Source organism: Zygotorulaspora mrakii, chromosome 1, assembly GCF_013402915.1.
Source record: "Zygotorulaspora mrakii chromosome 1, complete sequence".
In the NCBI taxonomy this organism is placed as follows: domain Eukaryota; kingdom Fungi; phylum Ascomycota; class Saccharomycetes; order Saccharomycetales; family Saccharomycetaceae; genus Zygotorulaspora; species Zygotorulaspora mrakii.
The window spans coordinates 940,021-965,803 of record NC_050719.1 but is presented as its reverse complement, the minus strand read 5'-3'; the positions used below and the strand labels follow the sequence as shown (position 1 = coordinate 965,803).

Here is a 25,783-nt window from a genome sequence, read left to right as displayed (position 1 = left end):
TCAAATACATGGAATGATGGTTAAGATTCGTATTGCAGTCCAGGGTTGTTGTCATGGTGAATTAAGACAAGTCTTCGATAAAGTACGACAATTGAATGGATCATCACCGATCGATTTGTTGATTATACTTGGAGATTTTCAAAGTATAAGAGATGAAGATGATTTCCAATCTATAAGTATACCACCAAAATACAGAAAATACGGTGATTTCAACAACTACTATCACGACGATTCTTTGAAGCCACCAGTCATGACACTTTTTATCGGTGGGAACCACGAATCTATGAGACATTTGATGCTCTTGCCTCATGGCGGATATGTAGCTAATAACATCTACTACATGGGATATTCTAATGTCATATGGTATCGTGGCGTTAGGATTGGTGGAATAAGTGGTATTTGGAAGAAATGGGATTTCTATAAGAAAAGGCCAAATTGGAATTATTTAGAAGAAAACTGTCGCTGGAACGATAAGGTTCGTGAATTGTATCACACTAGAGAATCGGATATTCTACCTTTATTTATGATGTGCAATTCCATCAATAAATTCGATATTATGCTAAGTCACGATTGGCCTAATGGTGCCGTTTACGAGGGAAATGTGCAAGATATCTTAAAGAAGAAACCTTTTTTCAGCCGTGATATTGAATCGAGACAGTTGGGGAGTCCAAGGAGTTGGGAGTTACTACGACAATTGAAACCAAGGTGGTGGTTAAGTGCCCACTTACATGTTAAATTTGAGGCTGAAATCAAACATATAAGCAAGCGGCCAATCAAGAAAAATGATGATGAACTCGAATTACAACTATCTAGCGATGAAGATGAAAAGGATGATAGAAAGGAAAAGGGTGATGGAGATGTGCTTCAAAGTGAACAAACTACAAATTTTTTAGCATTGGACAAGTGTCTACCAAGGAGGAAATGGCTGGAAATAATTGAAGTGGAATCAGATGAAAGTCACAAATCTTATCAAGACCAGGATTCCTTCTTTTATGACCCGCACTTCATAGCATGTTTACAATTGTTGCGCAAGAATCAACCTATATCTTTGAATAATATGCAGTATGGTAAAATTCCAACAGATGTAGACTGGCAACATTACATTGTACCACGATATGTCAATGGTCTACAAAGACAAGAAAGACTGCAAACAAATGAATTTGAAAAAAAATTTTTTTTGTGAATATTTAAAGGGATATATATTATATGTTCATGTATCGTCAAAAATCTCTTCCATGTTTTTTTTAAAATTTGAACACTTGTTCCTTGGTGTAGCCGAGGTCTTTTAGAATACCAACCAGTTCACCTTGATCACTTGGTGACACTTTTGGACCAGAATACGCTTTCATGAATGGTGGTGGACCACAAATGAAAATATGTGTGTTCTCATCGGGCTTGGCAGCTTGAGCTTCGATGAAATCTTTGGTAATGAAACCAATTTCACCATCGTATTCACCTTCCTTCTGATCAACAAAATAAGTGATCTTTACCTTGTCAGGATGCTCCTTTTGTAAAGCGTCCATCTCCTTCTTCAACAAAATATCAGCGGGTGTCTTATTACCGTAGAAAACGTTGACTTTAGTCTTATCGTTAGGATTTTTTGCAATGTGATGTATCAATTGAAATAGCGGATTGATACCTGTACCGGCACCCAACAATGTGATGGAATCAAAAGCGTTCTCTTTCCATGGGAACTTTTTGATTGGACCTTTGAAAGAGACCGTTTCAGGGGGATGTAAACCAAATAAATGATTAGTCATCTTACCATCCCCATAGTGCTTGATAACCAATTGAAAGGAACCCTTTTCGGCAAGATCGCCAACTGGTGTGTAAGGCCTAATGACATTCGAGCCCTTTGGAGTGACATATTTGGCTAGTAATGCAGAGCAAAGTGTTAAACCGAGCTCTGAATCAGCCTCTGGCAATTGAAAAGTGAATCTTCTAGTATCGTGAGAAACGTCCTCAATGTGCGACAACTTCAAATCGATCCATTGATCGTCACCCTTGAATACAGTTTTGGAAGACTCGTTCAAAATTGGATGATAGAATCTGGATGCATAATACGCAGAACACGCAACAGCAGCACTGCCAATAACAATTGGCAAGATCTTGTTGTTTGTTCTCGTTAATCTGGTTAACATTTTAGCAGTCGATCAATTAATCGCGTGAGTACAAGACTGTTTGCTATAAATTCCTGAGATTATTGCAAACGACACCTTCTAGCAGCCGGCCTTCATTATCTGTATCTTAGAACTTCGAGAGAGCCCTTTTTATATAATAGCAAATAAGACAAACAAAATATTGTAAATAATAACGATAGCTACTTCACGTGATAGATGCAATAGCCAATCAAGAGAGAGAAAAAGGGGGCTGTTTGCTAGAGGGGCCAGGGATTGTTCTCGTACGATATATATAAGTCCACTGCAGTTTGATTGAACTGTTGAATTCCACTTCATTTAGTCACGGACAGCAAGACAAATGCTGTTCAAGAAATTGAGTCATGGCCAATTGCTTAAACTTGCGAGACAAAAATGCATCCCGCCACTATCACCAAAATTCCACAAGGGCCAGAGTGGCCGAGTTTGCGTTATAGGTGGTTGTGAAGATTATACGGGTGCACCTTTTTTCAGTGCGAATGCTTGCGCTCTTATGGGATGCGATATGACCCATGTTATATGCGAGAAGGAGGCCGCACCAGTGATTAAAAGCTACTCGCCCAATCTAATGGTGCATCCGTACTTGAGAACGGGGCATTTGGGAGAAATGGACAAGATCAAGACGCTTCTAGAGAAAATGCATGTCCTGGTGATCGGTCCTGGTCTGGGGAGAGACTCCGGCATGCTGGGCTCGGTGAAAGAGATAATAAAATACGTTCTGGAAGAGCACCAGGGCCAGATACCCATTGTTTTGGATGCTGACGGATTATATTTGGTGACGTACGACGAATCTGTGAGGGATATGCTCGTCAGGTTCCCACAAGGTAGGATAATTCTGACCCCAAACGTTGTGGAATTCCAAAGACTGAGGAAACTGTACCATGACGAAATCCCAGAAGGTGAAGAAACCGGTGCGTACATCGCACGTAAGTTGCACTGTGTCCTCGTCGAGAAGGGTGGGAAAGACCACATTTTCGCGGAGAATCACATGCTCGTAAACGAGTGTGAAGGAAGCAACAAGAGGGTTGGTGGTCAAGGAGATACCTTAAGCGGCGCCACGGCTTGCATGCTTGCATTCAGTAGAGCTATTTTCGATTTCAAGTTGTGCGGGGAACCGGACAAAAACCTCGACTGGCTGGACTATTCATTATTGAGTTGTTACACGGCTAGCACAGTTACAAGAGAATGCGCCAAACAAGCGTTCGCTGCCAAGAAAAGGGCAATGCAGACCACCGATCTCAACGAAAGAGTCGGTCAAGTTTACGATGAGCTGTTTGCGGAGTACAATAATGAGATTTAGAATACATGTATCGCAGAATATATATATTTTTAACGTATAATGAGTATAGAATTCTAATGATGAGCTAATGAATGGAAAAGTGATCCGGACAACAAGGATAAAATCCGGACAAACCGCCCCGGACAGACTGTTACAGCTTCCACTAATTCGGACACGGTTACCCCCCTTTACGGCTCCTGTGAGAAGCACCTAAAAATACAAGAAGCTTCGTCTAGAGAGATACTCTCAATTTAGAGGAATCTCAAAGATACACGATGCTGCTTGCCAGTAAGCTAACTTCCCATCGTATCAGCGCCCGGAACGAACCATGAAGACAGACAACTCTTATTGCTTGATGCGATGTGATCGTGATGATGGAAGGGAGAAGATTCAAAGAGCTAATTGTCCCGTGGCTGTTGTGCGTTTGAGTGTGGTTCTGTGGTTGGGTTGATGGTTGGCGACAGATGTTTGGGTAATATAGGGACAGTAATACATCGTGAGCTAGGTATCTTGAAAGTATTTAAACAGGATAACTCTTTATTTTAGAATGACAACTTCCTGGTATAGTTTGCATTTATTTCTTGGTTTTAGAAGGGTATCTCTCAATAAACTAAATCATATACACAATGCCAAAGTTAATTCTTATCAGACACGGTCAATCCGAATGGAATGAAAAAAACTTGTTCACCGGTTGGGTTGATGTTAAATTATCCGCCGTTGGTGAAAAGGAAGCCGCAAGAGCCGGTCAACTGTTGAAGGAAAAGAAGGTCTACCCAGATGTTCTATACACCTCCAAGTTGACCAGAGCCATCCAAACTGCTAACATTGCTTTGGCCAACGCTGACAGATTGTGGATCCCTGTTGAAAGATCATGGAGATTGAACGAAAGACACTACGGTGCTTTGCAAGGTAAGGACAAGGCTGAAACCTTGGAAAAATACGGTGAAGAAAAATTCACCACCTGGAGAAGATCTTTCGACATCCCACCACCAGAGATCGAAGCTGACTCTCCATACTCCCAAAAGGGTGATGAAAGATATTCAGACGTTGATCCAAACGTTTTGCCACAAACCGAGTCTTTAGCTTTGGTCATCGACAGAATGTTGCCATACTGGCAAGATGTTATCGCCAGAGACTTGTTGGCTGGTAAGACTGTTTTGGTCACCGCTCACGGTAACTCTTTGAGAGGTCTAGTTAAGCACTTGGAAGGTATCTCTGATGCTGACATTGCCAAATTGAACATTCCAACTGGTATTCCATTGGTTTTCGAATTGGATGACAACTTGAAACCAACTAAGCCATCTTACTACTTGGACCCAGAAGCTGCTGCTGCTGGTGCCGCTGCTGTTGCAGCTCAAGGTAAGAAGAAATAAACATAGTGGTAAATCTTTTTAGCTCTATTTAGTTTCTTTAGTCAATAATGTTTGCTTAACACGTTTACGTAATCTATCTTCAAGTCTTTTCCTATTGGGATCTATTTTTACAGCTTTTGGGGTTGTTTTATTCTCAACATTAAATCGGATCTTCAAGAATGAATCAGCGACCAATTTCATCGCCGTAAAGTCTTGCAAATACCACAGTTCGCAAAGATTTCCCGACATTTTGCACAGCTCAACACAGTCAATCATTGAGCTTGAATTCAATGAGTAATGTAACATGAATTCCACAATATCGTTATGGTCTTCGATCTTTTCCATCAGGTTTTGGTAGTTGTTCACCAGCAGGGTCACAATAATGCATGCAATTAACGTATCCAGAGGATACGTAAACGTCAGAATATGATCCCATATTATCAAAGTGTAATCTCGAGGTAATTCCCTGATAAACAATAATCTTGTCCAACGGATCAGCCATATTATATTTGTATGATGGTGCTGATTTGAATATATCAATTTGTACAGTTCAGGGCATGAATTGTTTAAGATGGGCTGAAAAACATCCGAGTCCCATTTGATCAATCGAGTTTCATTATAAAATACTCCAACCATTTGCTTCATTATCTTTTCAAATATACACAAAACTTGATTCATCATTACTGCGTCGCCATCATCATCATCATTATTATTATTAGAATTGTCGTTATTGCCGCCTTCATTGTTTCTTCGAGCTTCATCTAATTGCAAAAATATGATTCCCAAGATCTCGTGGTACCCCTGTTTATAGGAACTGGGACTTGATGCACCTTTCCTCATCAAGAAATTATACATGATCTGCTTCATCCTGGCGTGGACCAACGGTTCTTGGAAAATTTTGTCTAACATGAGCCTGGAGAGATCCAAGTCGATAATCTCTAGTTTCTCGGACACACTCATGCCGTCTTCGTCATCTTCATCACCTTCTACCACTTTCTGACCTTCAAGTTCACCCTTGTCTCTCATATCTCCTATCTGTTTCTGGCTCAATGGATGGGCTTTCGTCGCAACTGGTGTTAACCTTCTAATCAAATTATCTCTGGGCCTATTAGCACTTTGCACTATTGCGCTCGTCGGATCCTCACTTCCCTCCGTCAAAATCGGCACCGGCATCAGCTCCTTCACTTCCTGGTCATCATCTAGCACAAGCGTCTTCCACAGCCAACCTCTGCTGCCTTTATTCACATCAACCGTCTTGTACAAATCCCCCTTCCATACACCTCTGCGAATCAGGCTCTCTCGAGATTCATACTGATCGACCGCCACCTGTCGTAAATCCATACCTGACGGAAACCAAAACCCAACAATAGCAGGATCCTAGTTGTCTACCACCAATGTATGGTCCACTATACCCGATGACTTTTAACCCAATTGCATTCATGCTTCATCATATTAAACCAAATTGGTATTACTCTCAATGTCCACCATGATTTCGGACAGTCTGCCCCTGTCGGACAAAGCATTCCAACACAATACAGCGAATTCGAAGGGGAAACAGAAAGGAACTATATACAGTTTTGTAATTTTAAACTACTGAAGAACAAGTACTCCAGATCTATTTGTGCCACAGTTTTTGACCATTGAATCTTCTATTAAGTTCTGCATTTACTATAAGTTAAGATTTGTCTTCTAAGTGGTTTTCTCAGCTATTTTTATCTATTTCCGGGGATCTTTCGAGGAAATTCAAGTAAACTTTTGTGAATTGTTGATTTTATTGGCATCTGAGAGGGATATTGCTGGCGATTTTACATATATATAATGAGTTCGAATGGCTCTCAAGATATGTTGAAAAAGCAGCAGTTACCTGATCTGGATGTTGATTGGCTGGTCGGAGCAAGAAATTTGGATCTCACCAATGGAAATATCACCAATGTACCATCTAATGCAACAGGAGGGAACGTGAGATCCAGATCAGGGTCTCTTGGAAGTGGCGAACGATCAGGTGGCTTGATGAGTCCACAACCCGTGGACCTATCAAAGAGGTATGCACGTAGGAACTCCGTGGCTTCACCGCCAAGCAACTCGGCTAGCAGTGAAAAGTCCAATACGCAACACAGCAAGGATAAAGATTCCAATCTTTCACTGAGAAGGACGAAATCACTATCTGCAGCAGCGGCAGAAGACAAGGCTCGCGATGGCGAGTTCCACAGCCGCAGGAGGGGTGCATCAATATCCAGAGCTTCTCTTTCTTCGTCGGGATCTTCATCATCCTTATCTCATGGCGGTGAAAAGAAAATGGGATTTTTCAAGAGTTTGTTTGGTAGGATGAAATCAAAACCAGAAGTATCAAGCGATACACAGGTTCCACAATCGAATCAACGACCAAAAAGTAGAGCTTCCAGCATAAGCACACCAGCACTGCCTGATAAGAGAAGATCTTCCTTAGTAAACGAATCAGTAAGTCATGATAAAAATCAAGAACAAGAAGAGGACATTGGTAACGGCGTTCCTCTCACTAGGTCAAAGACGGAGTCTTTAATTCAAGATCATAACCGACATCATCACGACAGCAACAAAAACATCTTTAATGATGACATGAATCAGCAAAATGAAAAGAGAAGCTCCGATGGCGGTAATGTTAGCAATGAGCAAGAGGATTGGGATCCGCGTTTAATGGAGTTTTTGCAATACTATAAATCGAAAGGATATTCCGTTTCCGCATTTCAGAAAAACTCGAATCCTTCGACAATCTCTTCGAAGAAAATTTACCCAAGAAGGTCAGGACGGAGTACTTCATTTTCACTTGATGTGAACACTTCTGATCTACGGAAACCGAACGCTCTGAAAGTAAAATATGATGCTAGAGGACAACCATTACCACCGCACCCAAGTAAATCTAAGTTGTCTCCGGCTCTCAAAACTCATTCTAACTGCAAAACATATTCCGGTGGCAGTTCAGATTCAGATTCAGATTCAGAGTCTTCTTCGCCAAGCACAGCTACTCCGTCATCTTCTCATAAATTTGGAGCCTTTTTGAGAAGGGTTACTTCTTATGGGGCATCCAACAGTAATAATAACGTAAAGGATGAAGTATCCTCATTGCGTAGTACTCAGACCAGTAAGGACCCCTTTGATCCTGGAAAGGCAGATGTCGTCCCTGGACTAGAAGATATAAAGCCGTTGAAATATGTCTCATTTGCAGTGAATACCTATTTCAATGATCCGCCACAACAAATTTGCAGTAAGCATCCTCGTCAAGGTGAAGTTGAAGTCAAACCCAACGGGTCAGTGGTAATTCATAGACTAACACCCGAAGAAAAAAGAATCATATTAGAATCATCTAGTACAGGTGTTGTCGTAGGTGGGTCAGGCCAACTAAAGTTACTGATAGAAACTGATTCCCATCAAGGTGATGATGTAAGGAAAAAGGAAGAAATGGCACCATCAGTACGGTCGGAGACAGACGACAAGGTCGTAAGTCCTTCAGGGGAAATGAGAGAAGCCGAACAAAAGAGAAATATAGGAAGAGCAGCTGTGGAAACTGCAGAAACAGCAAGAGAGAGAGGACTAAAAGATGATTCTTCCTCCTCTAAGAACGAGGAAGATGTTACAGTTAGTAACATTGCATCTAGAGTTACTATTGACAAGCCAATGATTAGCAGACGTACAGGAGGTGAACAATCACAAACTTCATTGAGCTCAATGATATCACAGGAATCTGAAGAAGAGGTCTTCCCGCCTAAAAAAATGAAAATTCCTTATGATATTGTATACACCCGTTGTTGTCACTTGAGGGAAATTCTACCGATTCCGGCAACTATGAAACAGTTGAAAAAGGGCTCCACGGATCCAATACCTTTATTGCAGTTGAGAAATCCAAGACCATCGATGATTGAAATATGGTCCTTCAGTGATTTTTTAAGCATTGCCCCAGTTTTGTGTTTGTCTTTGGATGGCGTCAGTTTAAGTGTTGACATGTTGAGAACAATCTTGAGTGCTTTGACGTTTAAGAAAAACTTTGAAAAGTTGTCACTAAGAAACACCCCCCTAGACCACGAGGGCTGGAAAATATTGTGTTATTTTGTATCAAAATCTAAATCACTAGTTGCATTGGATCTTACTATGGTTCCCTCTATCAAAACAAATGTCCAAAAGCCTTCTAAATCATCTTTGAAAAATAATATGCCTAGAATGGAATGTGACACGAAGAGCCGTAGAGATATGAATTGGAATCTTTTGGCCGCATCTGTTGCTACAAAAGGAGGTCTCGAAGAAGTTATCATATCAGGTGCTCAAATGCCATCCGATCAATTTAGCAATTTTATCGAAGTTGCCTGCATCGCTACTACAAGATTAGGTCTCGCATACAATCGCCTCACAAAGGCCCAATGTGACAAGTTAGCAAATTGGATAGTACAATCGAAGGTTACCGGATTGGATATCGGCTTTAACGATTTGAATGGTAAATTGTCGGGATTTATTGATGCTATAGTAGATAAAATTCACAATAAAGGAAAAAGTAATGTCTTCAAATACATTTCTTTCAACTGTACAGGTTTAGAAGTAGGACCCAATGATACGTCTGAAACTAATGAAGTTTTGAAGCTAATTAGCATCCTATGCTATTTTGAGAATTTGAAATTTCTGGATATATCAAATAATCCCAAAATGTTTCCTCATTGTATGAAAACGTTAATCAACTGTTTGCCAGTATTTGTAAATTTGGTACGTTTACATTTGGACTATGAAAATTTGTCATCGACTCTCGTTGTTATGTTGGCAGAAGTCCTTCCGCTATGTTCAAGATTAAACTATTTGTCAATATTAGGTACCAAGTTTGATCTTGCTTCGTGTAAGGCACTTGCGGATGCTGTCCGCAAAAGCTCTTCCCTGATAACGTTGGACATCGATTACACTTACATGCCTGCAAACATAAGGGAAAAGGTTTCCTTGTATACAATGAGAAATGTTGATAGTGAATTGAATAAAGTCAAAAGCGAGAGTGGGAAACCATCTGATGACAAAGATCAACTATCAACTTTACAAGATGAACTTTCAGTGCTACTGACTGATGATTTCAAAGACAAAGAACTGTATGATAAGCTTGTAGAAAGATACATTGAAAGGGTCACAATCGCTAGATCCAAAATCAGAAAGGTTGTCAAGGATTTATTCGATACGCGAGTAAAAGGGCAATTGAGCACTGAAGGAAAAGAAACATTGATCAGACTATGCTTTATAGAAGCAAGTTTTGAAAAAGGTTTAAGATTATTGAAGGACAGACATAAAGCTAAATTAAGCTCCGCATATACTGATGCTTATGATAGTGTAAAAACTGATGGCCCATTTCCAACTATCTTCGAATCAATTACAGAGGGCGGACGCAGTTTGGCTAATAAAGCTCCTAAAACAGATGAAGACTCCTCTGTCCCTGCTTCGACAGTACTTTCGTCTTCTACTTTTGAACAAAGTGGCCATTCGATGCTATTGCCTTTCAGTAAAGCTGATGTTGAAGAGTTCAATCCGCATGCAGACGACACAATTGAACTACATGAAGATGACCGGGAATCATCGAATAAGATATCGATGCAGGGTAGGGAGGAAGGAAGCATTTTTAGAAGTGGTACAGCCCTCACAAAGAAGGTACATGACAACAGGTCCAATAATGGTAATATAGTTGACCTCAACTACCTAGAAAATGCAGGCGATTCATTGAAAACAGATCAAATCAAAGATCTGCTTTTGAAGACCGATATGTCTTCCGTAGTAAATGTTATCGATGAACTGCATAGTAAAGGTTATCATTTACACGACATTTTCAAAAAGCATGATTCTGAAACTCATAAAAAGCTTGTCGATCTGTCCCCTCAGACATCTCTGAATGATGGGGACGATACAAGCTCAAGTAACACAGAAACAGACGAAAAAATAAAAACGGGCAAAGATTCCTCTATATCTTCAGTGGGCAAATCGACGACCGCCACAGCAGATAATTCAGAAGCTGATGAAGCCATAGATGCGGCTTACGACCAAGTTTTGGATAGCATTCAAAGGGATAGGAAGCCCGAATAACTGCTTCACCCGTGTAAGACTAACACTTATGACAATAAGAATATTTTTCAATATAATATTGAAAGAGTATATTTGCAACCTATAATAATTAATATCGAGTGCAATCACTTGTTACACTACAATATAACACATAAGCATATAACAATATTATTTATGACATAGATATTGTTTACCCGGCCAAATATGTTTTTGGCTTCAGAGCGATGGAGATGCAGAAAAGGTATATATATTTCATCAACAGTGAACGCATTTACAGATCGAAAAGGCATCAGAAGGCATCGCAAGTATCATTTGAAGTATGTGATTATTATGCTATTGATGCAGCATTGTTAATGCGTCACTAGTCCATTCGGCACATTTGTTTGCTCCGCGAAGCGGTATCATAGTGATCAATGAATATTTTTACTAACAAGAACCTACTATAGTGAATTTCAATACATCAGATAAACAAGGCGCTTCAGCCACAGGTATTGAGGCAGGGAGTAAACCTGCCTTTTCATTTGGTGCCAGTTCGGGAACGGATGCGTCTAACAAGTCAGCTTTCTCGTTTGGTAATAATGCTGGTGGTAATACTCAGGGAAGTTTCGGTTCAGGAACCAAAGGTTTCAACTTCAGCACAGCAGATACCAACAGCAACTCGACTACTAATGGAATTGCTGGTGCATCTTCTGCCTTCGGCAAGCCAGCTGCCACTATAAATTTCAATGCAAATAATGGCAGTAAACCATCATTTGGTTTCGGGGACAATTCTAAATCGACTAGCGCAGGAGCTTTCGATTTTAAAGTTGGTACCAACAGCGATACCGGTATAAGCAGTGGTAATAAAGATGGACCTGCTGCTGCTCCTCTATTTGGGGGCACCAGTGGCTCAACTGGTGGGTTATTTGCCCAAAAAGATGGACAGAAACCTGCCGCACCTTTATTTGGTCATAATACTACACAGCCCTCTTCCATGTCATTCGGTGCAAATTCTTCCGGACAAGACAACAAGTCATTATTCCAAGGCCAAGAAAAAAAGAGTAACAACAGTGACAACACATCTGTCTTTTCTTTTGGAGGTGCAGCTCAAGGGACTACCTCCAATCCCGGCCTGTTTGGAGCAAAAGTCGAGCAAAAAGGTGTGCCTTCGAAGCCTACATTACTGAATCTGGGTGGTGCACAAAAAGCTACAGCTCCTGTAAATTCAGACAACAAGTCACAACCGGCTACATCATCTTTCAATTTGGGACCTACTTCGAATGATTCTGTCAAAGCACCGAGTAATACACTCTTTAGCTCTAAGACAACTAATAATGCTGCACCAATAAGTTTTGGTGGTGCCGCCAAAACAGATAATTCAAATACGTCGGCGAAACCACTTTTCAGCTTCAGCACGACAGGTACAACAGATGCGTCTTCGAAAAAGGAAGCTGAAATAGCAAAACCTGCGAGCCAGGCTGCTTCATCTAATGATAAAAAGCAGGATGATAAACCGATACCATTCTCCTTTGGTGCTACAAACGGAAATGAAAATAGTTCAGAGAGTAAACCTGCCTTCTCTTTTGGTGTCAATGCTAATACTAATACAAAACCTAGCCTATTCTCTACCGAAAAAAAAGATGACACATCTCAATTTTCCTTGGGCTCCAAAGTGCAAGACAACAAACCAACACCCGGATTCTCTTTTGGTTCGAAAGATAGCTCGGATAAGAAGGAAGGAAGCGAAACAGCAAATCCAGCTCCATTTTCTTTTGGCTCAAAAGCTCAAGATAACAAGTCGACTCCTGGATTTTCGTTTGGTGCAAAAAATAGCTTGAATAAGAACGAAGGAACTGAAACTGGAAAACCAGCGTTCTCTTTCAACAGCAAGGTAGAAAACAATATCGCGAACCCCTCGGTACCATCCCTAGGTACAGCGAAGCCCAATGATGAGAAGAGAGACTCTTTAGCAAGTTCAGGATTCTCCTTTGGGGCAACGAAGCCTTCTGTCGAGAAACAAGCAGCAACCTCGAAGACAGAGACAAAAGGCTTTTCATTTAGTGGCGACAAATCTACTACCCAAAAGGCAGATAGTGCTCCAGATGGTTCACAGGGTGGCTTCTCTTTTGGCACACAGAAGCCAAATGAAAAGGAGAAGCTGTCATCCACAGGTGCATTCTCATTTGGAACTAAGAAAAATGAGGTGAAAAAGGAAAGTGTTGAATCAAATTTAGCAGAACATAAGTCTAATGGACAGTCCCTGAATCCAAAAACAATCGAGCCGGTGCCAATTTCACTTGATAATAAAACTTTAGATGATTTGATCACCAGATGGACAGAACAGTTATCTGGTGCGGGAGCTCATTTCAACGAGTTCTCCAAAAGGATTAACGAATGGGATCAGGTCTTGGTTAAAGGTGGCCAACAAATCAATCAACTATACTCAGATACTCTGCTTGCGGAGCAAACTCAGAATAGAATCGATCAATCGCTCCAGTATGTAGAGAGACAACAAGATGAATTGGAAGCCTTTCTTGACAATTACGAGAGCAAAACAGAAGCCTTGCTCTCTGATGTCCTCTCTACAAGCGGTAATGGTGCTGCGAACAACAATGATCAAAAAAGGCAGCAGGCTTACCATACGGCAGAAACTTTGGATGAAAACCTGAATTCGCTTTCCTTGAATCTCTCTTCTTTGATATCAGAGATAAATGAGGTAAGCAACACGTTCAACAAAGCTACTGCAATAAATTTGCGTAATAAAGATGAGAACACACAATTAATTAAGATCTTAAATTCACATCTGGATGCTTTGAAATTATTGGAGAACAACTCATCAACATTAGAACAGAAGATCAAGCTGATCGGTAAATAGGAGAAGGTCCAAATCCATAGTGTATAATATATAGCGGAGAAAGATGAATACTAATTTCTAGTTTATCTTCTTGTTTGTGATTACCTACAAAATTATAAATTTCATACGTCACTCTCAACTGAGAGTTTCTTCGCCACGATAACCCGTTAAAGTACAGAGAAGTACCACTAGCTTCACCATTTGCTCAAGACCATCTGTATTAGAACTGTCAATGCGATGAGTCTCATTATCTTTCAAGGCGTCACGCTTAATTATGCCTAAGGTCAATCGTCTGGATTTTATTAATAGTCCTTTCACCTCCCTGATGACTGTCGTATTGGCACTTCCCATACTGAGCAAAACAGCAGACAATAGCTGGAAAATTGGAACAATGATCTCTGACAGTGAAATCCCATTGGCATCTTTACCGAAGAACAAGGGTTTATCTAAGCTCACGTTAACACTTACGAAATTGGAATTCTTGATTGCGATTTCGTCAAAAAATAATTCTAATCCCAGATCTGGATCAATTCCCAAGAAAGAGCAATTACCGATAACATTGAAAAGCTTGTTTTGAATCAATGCATGTGCCCCATTTCTGCTTTCAGCAATCCTGATCAACAAGTAAGCAATAGTTTTGAATGCAGTCAATTCGTAAAGTAGGTCGTCTATGGTAATGTTCTCGGTGGGAGAGCTTAACAGCGCATCTGTGTTCTTAATCGACCTTATTATAAGAAGCAAATGGGTGTTTTTCATCAATGAGTGCAAGATAGTGTTCTCTTTGTTTAAATCACCTAATCTTATCAGAGAGTCTAACAGAAAAATACCAGTTATTCTATTTGATCCCTGGCCATAAATTGCATCGTTACAGATAACTTCCACAAGACCTTCGTTATTCATCTTGAGATCCTGGAGAACCGGTTTAGCCAAATTTTTATCCATGAGAATTCTAACCAAATAGCTATTTGCCAAAACATAAAAATCCGATCTAATCGAGATGTTAGTTAAGGGTGAGTTAATGCCATGAATACAGGCTTTGAACAAATTGTATAACCTTGAATCCACAGATTGAAACTTGTCAATTTCATAACGATCTTTTTGATAAACGTCAAAAAGTGCAACAGCCAATGAAACAAGCTCCTCCGAAAAAGAGATATTCAACTCAATGTAATCATTAATTTTTGGAACGATTGCAGAGAATATTTCTAAAATGAAATTTGATCTTTCCAAAGCTGACAATTGTCCGTCTGATATCAAAATTTGCACAACCTGAACCCAAGAATGAAGAATCGATAATTGATCATCCATATAAGTATTCCTGCTTAAAAACTCAGACAATGCCTGAAACACTGTATTGGATTCTTGGGTAAGCTGTTCTGTCATTGAAGAACCGAGGCTACTTGAAGCACCATCGGTTATACCATTTGAACGCACTCTTACAGATAGCTCCATCAAAGACTTTATCGAACTGAAATCGTAAATATTGCCTCTAGAATCATTTTTCAATGTAACTGTCTCAAGGTTTAGCGGGAGATTGTCGAACAACGAAAGTTTTTTGATAGTTTGGTGATCTGTTGGAATGTCACCATACGTTAAAGTGTCCAAAAAGGAAAAGATTTTTGCTGAACAAAGCTTAGTAGAAATTAAAAGGTTGACTTGAGCTTTTACCTGAGATTGCGATCCAGCGAGAGCAAGCCTGTGTATCGCTAGACTGAAATATTGGAGAAGTAAACTTTTATAGTGTAGATAGGAGAGTAAAGCACCATTTGACTCGGAAGTTACAAAAGACTTCCAACCACTTATTCGTTTAGGTTGAAACAAAACACCATCCCACAAGGTTTGACTGTTTGCTTGAGGGTCCAACTCTACTAGCTGTTCAAAGAGCTGCACGGTGACAAAGTGGTCAAGCATAATTCGAGACGTTGCAGGATTGCGGCATAGCTTAACGATAATCTCTAGAATCCGAGCAGCTAACCTCATTGGCGCATAATAAATATTTTCACTGCTGAGACTTTGCAGAGAGGATGCTAAAACATTTATTAGGGAATGCAGAAGAGAGGTTTCCGAGTTAATGAAAGTTGCGAGGTCAGGGCCAGTTGATATAACATTTGAAATTTGAAATCCCAATAGTAGATGAGCTACTGTTGGAGTTTGGTCTGTGAAAGATAAATTTTCACTTATGAATTCTAATAACTCCAACTTCAAAGTAAGGTTTTCCATACTTTCAACTGGTCTTTCCAATTGAGATATGAAAGCATCTTTAATTCTTGCTGATTCATCAACTGACTCGAATATTGTGAGCAACTTATTACCAACGGTGAAAAATTTGTCACCACTATAGCGACCAGAAAGCATTTTTAATATTTGGAGCGAATTCGAACCTAAGGAGTATTTATCTAAGCCAACGTAAAGTCCGAGGTGTGCAACAACAGGTAGATTGAAAAGAATAGCATCAAAAAATGATCTTAACCCATGCAAACCAAAATCCTTCGGTATAAAGTAGTTATTCTCATCGTTTTTTCTCAAAATAGAGACAAATTCTTCGACATAAGGGTCTTGAAAGTTCAACACTAGGGACATGACTTTAACAGCCATATCTATTAGTTGAAGCTGCTCTGCTCCGCCTTCTAAATCAATTGTCAGGTTATCCACGCCAATAGATGCAATACTGAAGATGCAGTTATACACCTTTTCCATGAAAAGATAATTGAAAACTACCGGAGCTGGACATTCTTGAACGTAAGTGAAGAAATCGCCAGTGCAGACTAATTTATCAAAGTTGGCCTGAGCGGGTATTGAGTTAATAATGTATCTGTAATCGAAGGAAAATAATGCTTGCTCAATTATGTTGAGGATTGGAAGTTGAATCGCACACGCCCTTTTATTATCAGGAAGTCGATTGGAGTGTACAAGTACCTCTTGGAAAATATAGTCGAAATAAGGCCAGATACCCATTTTACGATAACCTTGACCAAGTTTCGCTGGAAATGCTAATCTACCAAAAAACAAGTAATCACTATCAACCTCTTTGGTCTCTATTAACACCAGCTTATGAAATAATTGTAAAAACCCAACAACTTCTGAAAAATTTGTAAAAACAGAAGTGAATGCAACTTGATATGAGCTCGCCAGAGATGAAAGAGGTGCACCTCTAAATATTAATGAGTCTAGCGCATACCAAAAATTTGACCTTTTCGACTCTATTTTGGGAACTAAATGACTTAAGGTTTGCAAGCATGCACCAATCAGTGGTGTATCCAACTTTGCAAACTCGAATAGAGTATCAATAAACAAGTCAGATAGGGAATTTTTGATCTTTTCTTCCACATCACTAGCTACTGAGCCAATTAATGTAAATAAAGATGAGATGAAAATTATAGCCTCCTCGTTCAAACCTTCTTCTAGCGCTACGGCAGTTGAGTCTACTTCTTCAGACTCTTGCTTTTGTTGTTTTTGTTGAACTCTCAAATTTAAATTTGTTATCTTCAGTACATAATCACTGATGCATTGTGCGATAATGTTCCATGAGACATTGTTTTCACCACTGAAATAGTGATAAACGCTTAAAGCGTTTTCAGACCCATATGAAAGACTGGAGATCATTAGATAGAAGCACGATCTCATCAAACTATCGTTGCATTTAGAAGACCATTCAACAAAGCCATAAGCATTGGACTCCTTGTCCTGCCAAAATAGCTTTGAATATTGTGGTCTTGAAGCGTAGAAATAGTAAATCGTCAAAAAAAACCTTTCTAAGTCAGCTCTTAGTGCAATGTCATCAAGATCTAGATCCTCTCCAGATAATAGAGAGTCCTCTTCCGCATCTTTAATTTTTGTTAGCAAAAAGGCGCAGTCAGCTATAATGGTCCGTAAAACGTCATGGAATGTTGACAAAAAGCTGAAATTTGTTTGCTCTGATAGTGATACTTTGGTAAATTGATCATTAAGATTATGCAAATCGTGATGGCCCTGTTGATTCTGGATCTGCAGTTGCTGCTGTTGTTGATGTTGTTGCTGTTGTTGTTTCTGTGATGAATCATTCGGATTCGTATCTAAAAGATTTATGGGAGCTAATCTCGGAATGTGTCTTTCCAGGAGGGATCTAATATCATAGAAAAGTTCAATGCTTTTGTCTTTTTCAGAAATGGATGTATCAGCGGCAAAAATAAGTAATTGCTCCAAAGCACCAAATTCTACAGATTTAGTCATTGGTTCGTCTACTGTTGATTGAAAATCCATGCTGTTGGCTCTTTTTTCTGGCTTTGATTTGCACCATTTAATGAAATAGGAAAGGAAAACAAAAATTAATGACACTCTTATTGGCTTCTCATACATCGAATCTGATTTCAGCTCTTGAAGAAACTGTGAATGTATTGATTGGACTTCCTTATCGGGCAGATCTTCAAGTTTTGCAAAGGCTGCAAAAATAGATGGAAGATAGTAAATGATGAAAAAATTGTTTGACTGCATTTCCGTTACATGATTTATCAGTTTTAACAAGTGATTCTTCTCCATTAGTGTGCCGTTAATGACGAGACCATAGAGAATCTGACTGAGGGTATCATATTCTCGTAATAAAAAATCTCTTTTGAACTTGACATTCTGCTGGGCTAAAAGGGAGTAATTATCCAATAATTGAGCCTTGCCAACAGACTGTTTAATCTCCAACAGTTGTTCATCAATACTAGAAAAACATTTCAAGATGTTGTTCGCCAAAACACCGTTTGACGTTAGTGAATGATACAGATGGTGGTTCCGGTTCAAACAATTGGTCAAATAAGCAACAATTTGTAAAATATATTGCCTCCTTAGAAAAAATTGAACTTTGCCTGCGTTTACCAACTCTAAATTAACACTGTTTGAACCCTTGGATATATTGGGATCTGACAATATGAACTCGCAAGCGACCAATTCGTCCAGATTAAGCTCGTCCGATAATAGTATCGCGGCAATCATGAATTCCTGGTTAACATTATAACTGCTTCCATTTTCAAGTGTGATTTCACCCTTTTCCAAGGTGGCTCGACTTTGAGCATTCTTGAATTTGTCGTTATACAGGTTTAAATTTTGTAAATCTGGTAACAGCTCATCGAATAAGTCTTTATTGAATTGCTCAACCTCTATAGTATCATAAAGCCATTGAAAAGAACTTGAACACCACCGCATCAGCGAGACAGGAACTTAATTGCTGGTATGATAGTTGCTGTAGACTTTGTTTCTTCGACAAAATAGTTGTTTATATTTCCACCATGCACTTGAAATTTCACTATGCAAAGTGACCAGAAAAAATAAAAAAATTTGCCAGCCAAATGAACTCGCAGTATGAAGAAAGCAGAAACACGATAGACTGCTAGCACTTGTCTCGAATAAAACACGGTGAGTACAGGGATTCAAATTGCTGTTGAAAAAAGCTCGAACATTATTCTTCGTGAGATGAATAGAGAAACAAAAACAAGTATAAAAAATAAACAATTCTCCGCGACGGGGAATTGAACCCCGATCTGGCACGCGACAAGCGCCCATTCTAACCATTAAACTATCGCGGATTAGTGAATTTGATATTATCATTACAAGAATTTCATTATATATTCTTTTGTAAAATCCACCTGACCTCTCCAAAAATGATACTCTCCAAAAATGATACTTTTGTGTACTTTGCGTCATGGCGAGCAAGGTATAAAAAGTAATCCATTTTGCTTAAAGTTGGTCTCTAAAGAGAGAAAATAAAAATAAAAATAAACACTCACGGTGGGGGTCGAACCCACAATCTTCTGATTAGAAGTCAGACGCGTTGCCATTACGCCACGCGAGCTAATAAATTGTATGTTTTCGTTAGAGACCATTATGTACTCATCGGAAAAGCAGTATCACGTTTACTTTCGAACGTATGGTTGATTAACCGTAGCGTTTTAAATCAATTCGCTGAGAAAATGTTGACATAATAGAATTTAGTCCATGCATTGAAGTCCAGAGTCCCGTCGGTCCTGATCCGTCTTTGTGTTTAACATGGATGCAACATGAATAGATTTGCTTTACTTACGGTAGCAATGCTGTACTACACTGTGTGGCTTTTGTTGCCTGTATTTGAATTAGACAACAAGTTGTCAATGTTCCCATTGCCTAGCATATATGCTGTATATTTACCCATATCACTGCTACTACTCGGATTTGCAATGGTGGGTACATTTCTTGGAGTATTGCTACTTCTTGACTCGAAAGATGATGAAAGCAGATCACATTTGCTAGAAATTGATATAGCTATATAACTAGAAATTCGATAAATGACTAATTGATTAATCTTTCTTCAATCCAGCATTCCCATTTATCAACATTGTTTTTTGTTACACTGCCTTCAAGGGCGTCGACATTACCTTCTAATGAGCTGAATTTAAATCCACCGGCAACTTGGATATCCAAGAGAGCGCTCTTTTCTTCTTGATCGTCTTCGTTATCGGCATCGTCGGTTTTCTTTAGACTTCCATTGAGGGTATTCTGGACACTATCTAGTGATTTTCTTTTCCTAGCAATTATTTTATCCATCTCTTTCTCGAGGGCGTCCTTAATTTTTGCCGGTGGTCTAGAGGTGAACGATTCACATTTATTACATGCTAAGAGAATATCGCAACCATCCGGCTGGCGTTCTGTGACTTGAAGGATTTGAAATAGAAACTCAGCAACCTCCGTTAAGTCTTTTGGATCCGTTGTGGAATCTACCATGAATAATAATCCTTTGATATTGTTAGAGCTTTCCAAAGTATCAATTAGTTGCTTGCGCAGTTTATTGTGACCTGGGAACTCCATTAATCTGAATGTATTTGCTTTTGATAACTTGAAATCATGTGCAACACTTGTTTTTTGAGACGTAACGGTGTTCGTTAATTTTCCACTTGTCAAAAAGGTATAAAAAGCTGTTTTACCACTATTGGAAGGTCCAGCGATAATTATTGTAGGTTCTTTGTTTTTAGTTATCGATTCTCCATTGAGAACCAATCGACTGCCCTTATGTCTTTGAGTGATCAATAGCAAGGAGGATGTTATAAGCACAAACACTAGTGCAATGAGCACTGTGTTGTTCAACATTACTAGAATGGTTTTACCGATATTTCAAAAGGTTATTTATTTTGAAAGTCAGAATTTCAATTTGTAGAAGACTTCGGAATTGATATAGTTTCCACATGAAAAAAACAGAAGTTACCGATGACCTTTCCCAAAAAAATATAATAAAACAGTTGAAAGTATTGCCAAGACAATTGAATGTTACGATCTATTAGTCTCAAGTACTCAGCTGTTAGAAGAAGTCTGTCTAGCTTTTCAAGAGCATCTTTGGAAGGCCTAGATTTCGAAAATAGCAAATATCCATCGAATAATGATCTATCGTTTGGTGTAACTGTAGACTCTGAGGATGATATACGGGTTATTGAAAGAAATGATATACTTTCCCAAAATGCTACCTCTCCATTCAGAAAAAAAGACGGTGAGCCTCTTCAAGGAAGGAATTCTCAAGAGGCAAGAGTATTACCAGAAACTCTACAGGCTATGAGTTTCAGAGATCAGATTGAACTCAATCCTCTGGTATCACAAGTGATAAAAAACAACATTCTGTCAGTACAAATCCCAAACAATTTGAGAAGATCAGCATCTAATTATTATGTAGAACTGTACCGTGATAAATTGCATCGACCAATGAAAAGTACAATGGAAGTTGATTCACATATTGCAGCCATTTTTCAGCAAAATTATGCAGCAATATATCAGACCTTGACAGAGTTAAGAAAACGTTTGGGGAATAGAGTCTTCAATCCTCAAAATGTACTTGATGTTGGTTATGGACCTGCTACAGGCATTGTTGCATTGAATGATCTTATGGGTAAAGACTATAGGCCAAAAAACAAAGAAGCCGTTATTATTGGTCACATAGATATGCAAAAACGAGCAAAACTAATGCTTAGTAGGCAATTGAATGAGGTTCGCGATGAAACTGTTACTGTTGACACCGCAGAGAATTCCGATGATATAGTAGAGGGTGAAGATTTAGTTGGTGAAGTGATGACCAAAAAAATCAACATAAACACAAGGTTGACAAAAAATGTACCTGGATCTGGACAATATGATCTGATAATAATAACTCATCAACTATTAAAAAATGAAGAGAAATTCCCAATACAAATAGATGATAATTTAGAACATTATTTGAATTTATTGGCGCCTGGAGGTAATCTAGTAATTGTGGAAAGAGGAAACCCATTAGGTTTTGAAACAATTAGTAGAGCAAGACAAATAATGATCAGACCAGAAAATTTTCCGGATGAACATGGCAAAATACCAAGACCTTGGACTAGAGGATCAATCAAAAAAACCAAAATTGAATCAAAAAAAGATGAAGAATCAAGGGCTAATTTCGAAGATGCAAAGAGACTCTTAAAGGAAATAGATGAAAATCATGGACCGATAAATGAAAAAGAACTAGAATTCGAACCAGAGTTGTTAAGAGAACTGGAAAAGAGAGAGGAAGAGAACGAAAAAGCGTCAAACATTAATTTCTATCTCAAGATAATTGCACCATGTCCGCATCACCGTAAATGTCCTTTACAAGTTGGAAATCCAAAATTATACGAACATGATAAAGATAACAAACTCAAGTTCTGTAATTTTCAAAAAAATGTACTAAGAAGTAAGTTTAGTATGGAACTGAAAAAAGGTAAAATTCTGGCAACGCCATGGCAAACTCCAGAAGATGGTATTGGCATGCCCGGAATGGCAAATGCAGGAACCGGGAGAAAAAACGGGCAAAACTATGAACTTATAAACTATTCTTATCTAATTGTTGAACGGTCACCATGTGACAAAGAATCGATTGAAAGAATAGAACACGAAAGAGAGAACGCAACAAACAGATTCGAAATTGGATCCCTCGGCGATAAGACTCAAAATACATGGCCACGCATCATCAACCAACCCAAAAAGAGGAAAGGCCATGTTACATTAGAGTTATGTGGGTCGTCTGGACAACTGGAAAAATGGACAGTGCCAAAATCCTTCGATAAACAAATTTATCATGATGCAAGAAAATCGATGAAATCTGACCTGTGGCCGCTCGAAGCAAAGACAAAGTTGAAGGGTTCGGTAAATTTCAACATCGCTAAGTTAGAAATGCTGGAAAAAGCAAGGATTAAACGCCTGAAGAAGGACGCGAAGGAGCGGGATAGAAGAATTGATGAACTCTTCCCACATGCTCATGAGACCATGGATATCGGTACTCTGGCAGAAGTATATGGCCATGACTACGCAAAAATGGATAAGAAAAAAACCTAAACTATTTATACGTATCTTCTCGCGAAGACACAACCTGTACATAACGAAAAAAATGCAACTGAACTAGTAAATGACGATTTTTGTTTCGATATTAAAAATATACAAAAGTTATAATTTATTATTTCTAATTTACTTTCTTCTGAAAGAGGTACCTTCAGATAGTTTGGCCTTACCACCGGTTGGTGTGCATAGAACCGTGGAACATGATTCACAAGTCACAGCAGTTTGAGCATGAGAGAAGACAGTGGTGATGTTCAAACAGCCTGGGCATTTGACGTCCAAAAAGTATGATCTTGGAGATTGAACCAAAGTCTTTAACTTGTGTTTTCTGGCTTCAGAGGCAGCAGTTGGGTGTAACAAATCTTGAACTAAAACCTGGAGTAAAAAAAATGAAACGGTTAGTAAAACGAGCGCAAATATACAGAACAACGAACAACGAACAACGAGCAACGAACAACAAACAACGAGACCACTCACGAACACCTCCCAGCGCGGAGCACCAAGACCGCGCAGCTCTCCGCCAGTGACATAATGACGTGAACGCCTCCACTGTGACGCCACCTCCCGGTAGCTCCACCACCTAACGGGAACTCCTCTCAAAAACTGAACTGTGACATAACTCCACTAATCTCCACTCTGTCTCATCTGCTTCTTGGTCTTCTTGTCTCTCCACGCTCCCCAGGCATCCGTTCCTTTTCTTGCTGCGTTCATGTGTTCCTGTGTGTTCTTGTGTGGTCTATTCCTCCTATTCCTCTATCTACAACATACCATTTTGGACTATGTGATCTTGCGTATGGTATATTAAAATAGACAAAACTCCAAAAACTGTTCAACTGCCAAATTATATATACGCAAATACAGATAAAATGAAATTTTCCAAGTAGATGTCGTAGAATACAGCCATTACGATAACCTGCAAGTACGAGAAAAAACAGTTCTGGCTGAGACAGATCAGCGAAGAATCGCCGCCACAGACGCGCAACACCGACGCCGTTCTGCAGCTGTGCGGATTCTGGGCCCGAACCGAACGCAAAAACAAAAAGAGCTTTTGAGTCTACATGTGCGATGTACGGCTTTACGGCAATTTTTGCTTCTACAGAGTGGTGCAAAGATGTTCGGAATAGCAGTCACACACTTCAAAACAGGCAAATTATCAACCTCCGGGCGTCTGCCCGGAGAGAGCTTGCGCCGTACTGTATGACGCCCACAGCTGTCGGAGACCTACCTCCGACCGCCACGGCCCTGCTGGGGTCCATCTCCGATATGCCACCTCGTTCTTGGGCTGCGCTGTCGTCCAGAGTTACAAAGTCGTACCATCTTTTCGTCTCTTATTTACAATAGCTATAAAGGATTTGCAATGCGCAACGCAGTGTGGGTCACTTAGGCCAGTAACGTCAGTAGCTTCAGCATATTACGCATCGTTTAGCTCTTTTAAGCTTCGTCTTAATCTTTTTTGTGCCGCACAGAAATGCCGGTTCTTTGTTTGGCACAGTGTGCATCTCTTGTGTCAGTTCTGTGTCTCTCTTCACAGCATCGGTTTCGAGTTCACGAGTTATCGCTACAGCGGTTGCTGTGTCTGCTGTGTCTGCTGTGTCTGAATACGTCTTGGCCTCCTCGTTGGCTGCTATTTTCCGCTTCTTTATCTGTTGCAACACGTAGTACAACAATCTAGTCGTATGTTCGCCGGATTTCGCGCTCACTTGGAAAAAATTAGACGTCGGGAGGCCCGCCCTGTCCATGAACTCCAGGATTTGATCCAGACCCACCCTGTAATCGGCCTCCAGATCGCACTTTGTTGAACATATCACAACAATTGGCGGCTTGTCCTGTAAATCGGTCGCGTCCTCTATCAGTTTATATTGTGTCCGAATCGACTCGATTGGGTTTTCACACGTTGGATCAAACGCTATCACAAACGCATCGGACTCTTTTAGCTGGATATTCCTCATTTCCGAGTTGTATGTCTTCTCGACCGATTCCATGTCTAGAAAGCTCACATGTGTGACGGCGTGCCTTTTCAGCTCAGTGCCGAACCTTGTGTTGCCATTATTGCCATTTTTGCCATTTTTGCCATACGGATTCTCCGCCATAAACTCTTGCTTGTAGCTCTTGCTGTATATGTCTTCCATGTACGCGCCAGGCGCAATTCTATTGTAGGTGCCATTTAACCACCTGAAAATTAAAGAGGTTTTGCCACTCTGTGCGTCGCCCATGACGATTATGTACGCAATAGCTAGGTTCTTTTTGTTTGCCGGTATCTTGGAGACATCTGTATCAAACAATGCTGTGTTCATCGCAACTAAAAAATGCGCTGCCGATATGGGTCGGCTGCAGCAGAAACTCTCTCTTTCCTCTAGTAAATACGAAAGTTTAAATATATACATATGTATATATATGTATATATATGTATCTATATATATGTATCTATATATATGTATCTAATTGCATGTACAAACGGATTTGCATTAACTTTCACAGGACTTCCTATACTGATACGACAAGCCCTGTCAAATATTTGCCGTGTCATCGCATGGCATGGCATGGTAATTCTGCTTTTTGCCTTTCTTTGCATATAATTACTTCTGCTTTTTATCGTTTTCTGGTTTTCCAGTTAGGTGATGTGCGGCAATGTGTCAAAAGAATAACAGAATTTTCTTTTTCTGTTTCTTTGTTCCCCTCTTTTAGCATTCATTCGGCTCCTGTTTCCTAGTAGGGACTGTGCCTTTCTAGAAGCAACTATGCGTCCCTAATGGGGACTGTGCCTTCCTAAAGCCGACGTTGCTTCTGTAAGAGGGACAGT

General features: G+C 39.7%; 13 protein-coding genes and 2 non-coding genes across 15 annotated transcripts; 7 read left to right on the top strand and 8 right to left on the bottom strand.

Moving 5' to 3' along the window:
- Positions 1-13: 13 nt before the first annotated feature.
- Positions 14-1,183, top strand: DBR1 (RNA lariat debranching enzyme; the record flags this gene model as incomplete). Its single annotated transcript, XM_037286379.1, has 1 exon — positions 14-1,183. One exon carries the CDS (start codon positions 14-16, stop codon positions 1,181-1,183), a length of 1,170 nt encoding a protein of 389 aa, XP_037142274.1.
- A 61-nt stretch (positions 1,184-1,244) lies between these two features.
- MCR1 (cytochrome-b5 reductase) lies at positions 1,245-2,141 on the bottom strand (the record flags this gene model as incomplete). The annotated part of the gene is made up of 1 exon (XM_037286378.1): positions 1,245-2,141. The coding sequence occupies one exon, from the start codon at positions 2,139-2,141 to the stop codon at positions 1,245-1,247; it is 897 nt and encodes a 298-aa protein (XP_037142273.1).
- A 337-nt stretch (positions 2,142-2,478) lies between these two features.
- On the top strand, positions 2,479-3,456 carry NNR2 (NADHX dehydratase; the record flags this gene model as incomplete). Its single annotated transcript, XM_037286377.1, has 1 exon — positions 2,479-3,456. One exon carries the CDS (start codon positions 2,479-2,481, stop codon positions 3,454-3,456), a length of 978 nt encoding a protein of 325 aa, XP_037142272.1.
- Positions 3,457-4,061: 605 nt separating this feature from the next.
- GPM1 (phosphoglycerate mutase GPM1) lies at positions 4,062-4,808 on the top strand (the record flags this gene model as incomplete). The annotated part of the gene is made up of 1 exon (XM_037286376.1): positions 4,062-4,808. One exon carries the CDS (start codon positions 4,062-4,064, stop codon positions 4,806-4,808), a length of 747 nt encoding a protein of 248 aa, XP_037142271.1.
- A 24-nt stretch (positions 4,809-4,832) lies between these two features.
- Positions 4,833-6,128, bottom strand: GYP6 (GTPase-activating protein GYP6; the record flags this gene model as incomplete). Its single annotated transcript, XM_037286375.1, has 1 exon — positions 4,833-6,128. The coding sequence occupies one exon, from the start codon at positions 6,126-6,128 to the stop codon at positions 4,833-4,835; it is 1,296 nt and encodes a 431-aa protein (XP_037142270.1).
- Positions 6,129-6,605: 477 nt separating this feature from the next.
- MHP1 (Mhp1p) lies at positions 6,606-10,859 on the top strand (the record flags this gene model as incomplete). Its single annotated transcript, XM_037286374.1, has 1 exon — positions 6,606-10,859. One exon carries the CDS (start codon positions 6,606-6,608, stop codon positions 10,857-10,859), a length of 4,254 nt encoding a protein of 1,417 aa, XP_037142269.1.
- A 952-nt stretch (positions 10,860-11,811) lies between these two features.
- Positions 11,812-13,692, top strand: NSP1 (FG-nucleoporin NSP1; the record flags this gene model as incomplete). Its single annotated transcript, XM_037286373.1, has 1 exon — positions 11,812-13,692. One exon carries the CDS (start codon positions 11,812-11,814, stop codon positions 13,690-13,692), a length of 1,881 nt encoding a protein of 626 aa, XP_037142268.1.
- A 114-nt stretch (positions 13,693-13,806) lies between these two features.
- Positions 13,807-18,837, bottom strand: NUP192 (Nup192p; the record flags this gene model as incomplete). Its single annotated transcript, XM_037286372.1, has 1 exon — positions 13,807-18,837. One exon carries the CDS (start codon positions 18,835-18,837, stop codon positions 13,807-13,809), a length of 5,031 nt encoding a protein of 1,676 aa, XP_037142267.1.
- Positions 18,838-19,145: 308 nt separating this feature from the next.
- Positions 19,146-19,217, bottom strand: HG535_0Atrna2D. Its single transcript has one exon. It is a non-coding gene; the product is annotated as a tRNA-Asp (tRNA).
- A 194-nt stretch (positions 19,218-19,411) lies between these two features.
- HG535_0Atrna2R lies at positions 19,412-19,483 on the bottom strand. Its single transcript has one exon. It is a non-coding gene; the product is annotated as a tRNA-Arg (tRNA).
- Positions 19,484-19,688: 205 nt separating this feature from the next.
- Positions 19,689-19,937, top strand: HG535_0A04780 (uncharacterized protein; the record flags this gene model as incomplete). The annotated part of the gene is made up of 1 exon (XM_037286371.1): positions 19,689-19,937. The coding sequence occupies one exon, from the start codon at positions 19,689-19,691 to the stop codon at positions 19,935-19,937; it is 249 nt and encodes an 82-aa protein (XP_037142266.1).
- A 19-nt stretch (positions 19,938-19,956) lies between these two features.
- On the bottom strand, positions 19,957-20,751 carry SRP102 (Signal recognition particle receptor subunit beta; the record flags this gene model as incomplete). Its single annotated transcript, XM_037286370.1, has 1 exon — positions 19,957-20,751. One exon carries the CDS (start codon positions 20,749-20,751, stop codon positions 19,957-19,959), a length of 795 nt encoding a protein of 264 aa, XP_037142265.1.
- A 174-nt stretch (positions 20,752-20,925) lies between these two features.
- On the top strand, positions 20,926-22,983 carry RSM22 (tRNA methyltransferase RSM22; the record flags this gene model as incomplete). Its single annotated transcript, XM_037286369.1, has 1 exon — positions 20,926-22,983. One exon carries the CDS (start codon positions 20,926-20,928, stop codon positions 22,981-22,983), a length of 2,058 nt encoding a protein of 685 aa, XP_037142264.1.
- A 129-nt stretch (positions 22,984-23,112) lies between these two features.
- HG535_0A04750 (40S ribosomal protein eS27) lies at positions 23,113-23,754 on the bottom strand (the record flags this gene model as incomplete). The annotated part of the gene is made up of 2 exons (XM_037286368.1): positions 23,113-23,358; positions 23,752-23,754. The coding sequence occupies 2 exons, from the start codon at positions 23,752-23,754 to the stop codon at positions 23,113-23,115; spliced, it is 249 nt and encodes an 82-aa protein (XP_037142263.1).
- A 632-nt stretch (positions 23,755-24,386) lies between these two features.
- On the bottom strand, positions 24,387-25,367 carry HG535_0A04740 (uncharacterized protein; the record flags this gene model as incomplete). The annotated part of the gene is made up of 1 exon (XM_037286367.1): positions 24,387-25,367. The coding sequence occupies one exon, from the start codon at positions 25,365-25,367 to the stop codon at positions 24,387-24,389; it is 981 nt and encodes a 326-aa protein (XP_037142262.1).
- Positions 25,368-25,783: the final 416 nt, after the last annotated feature.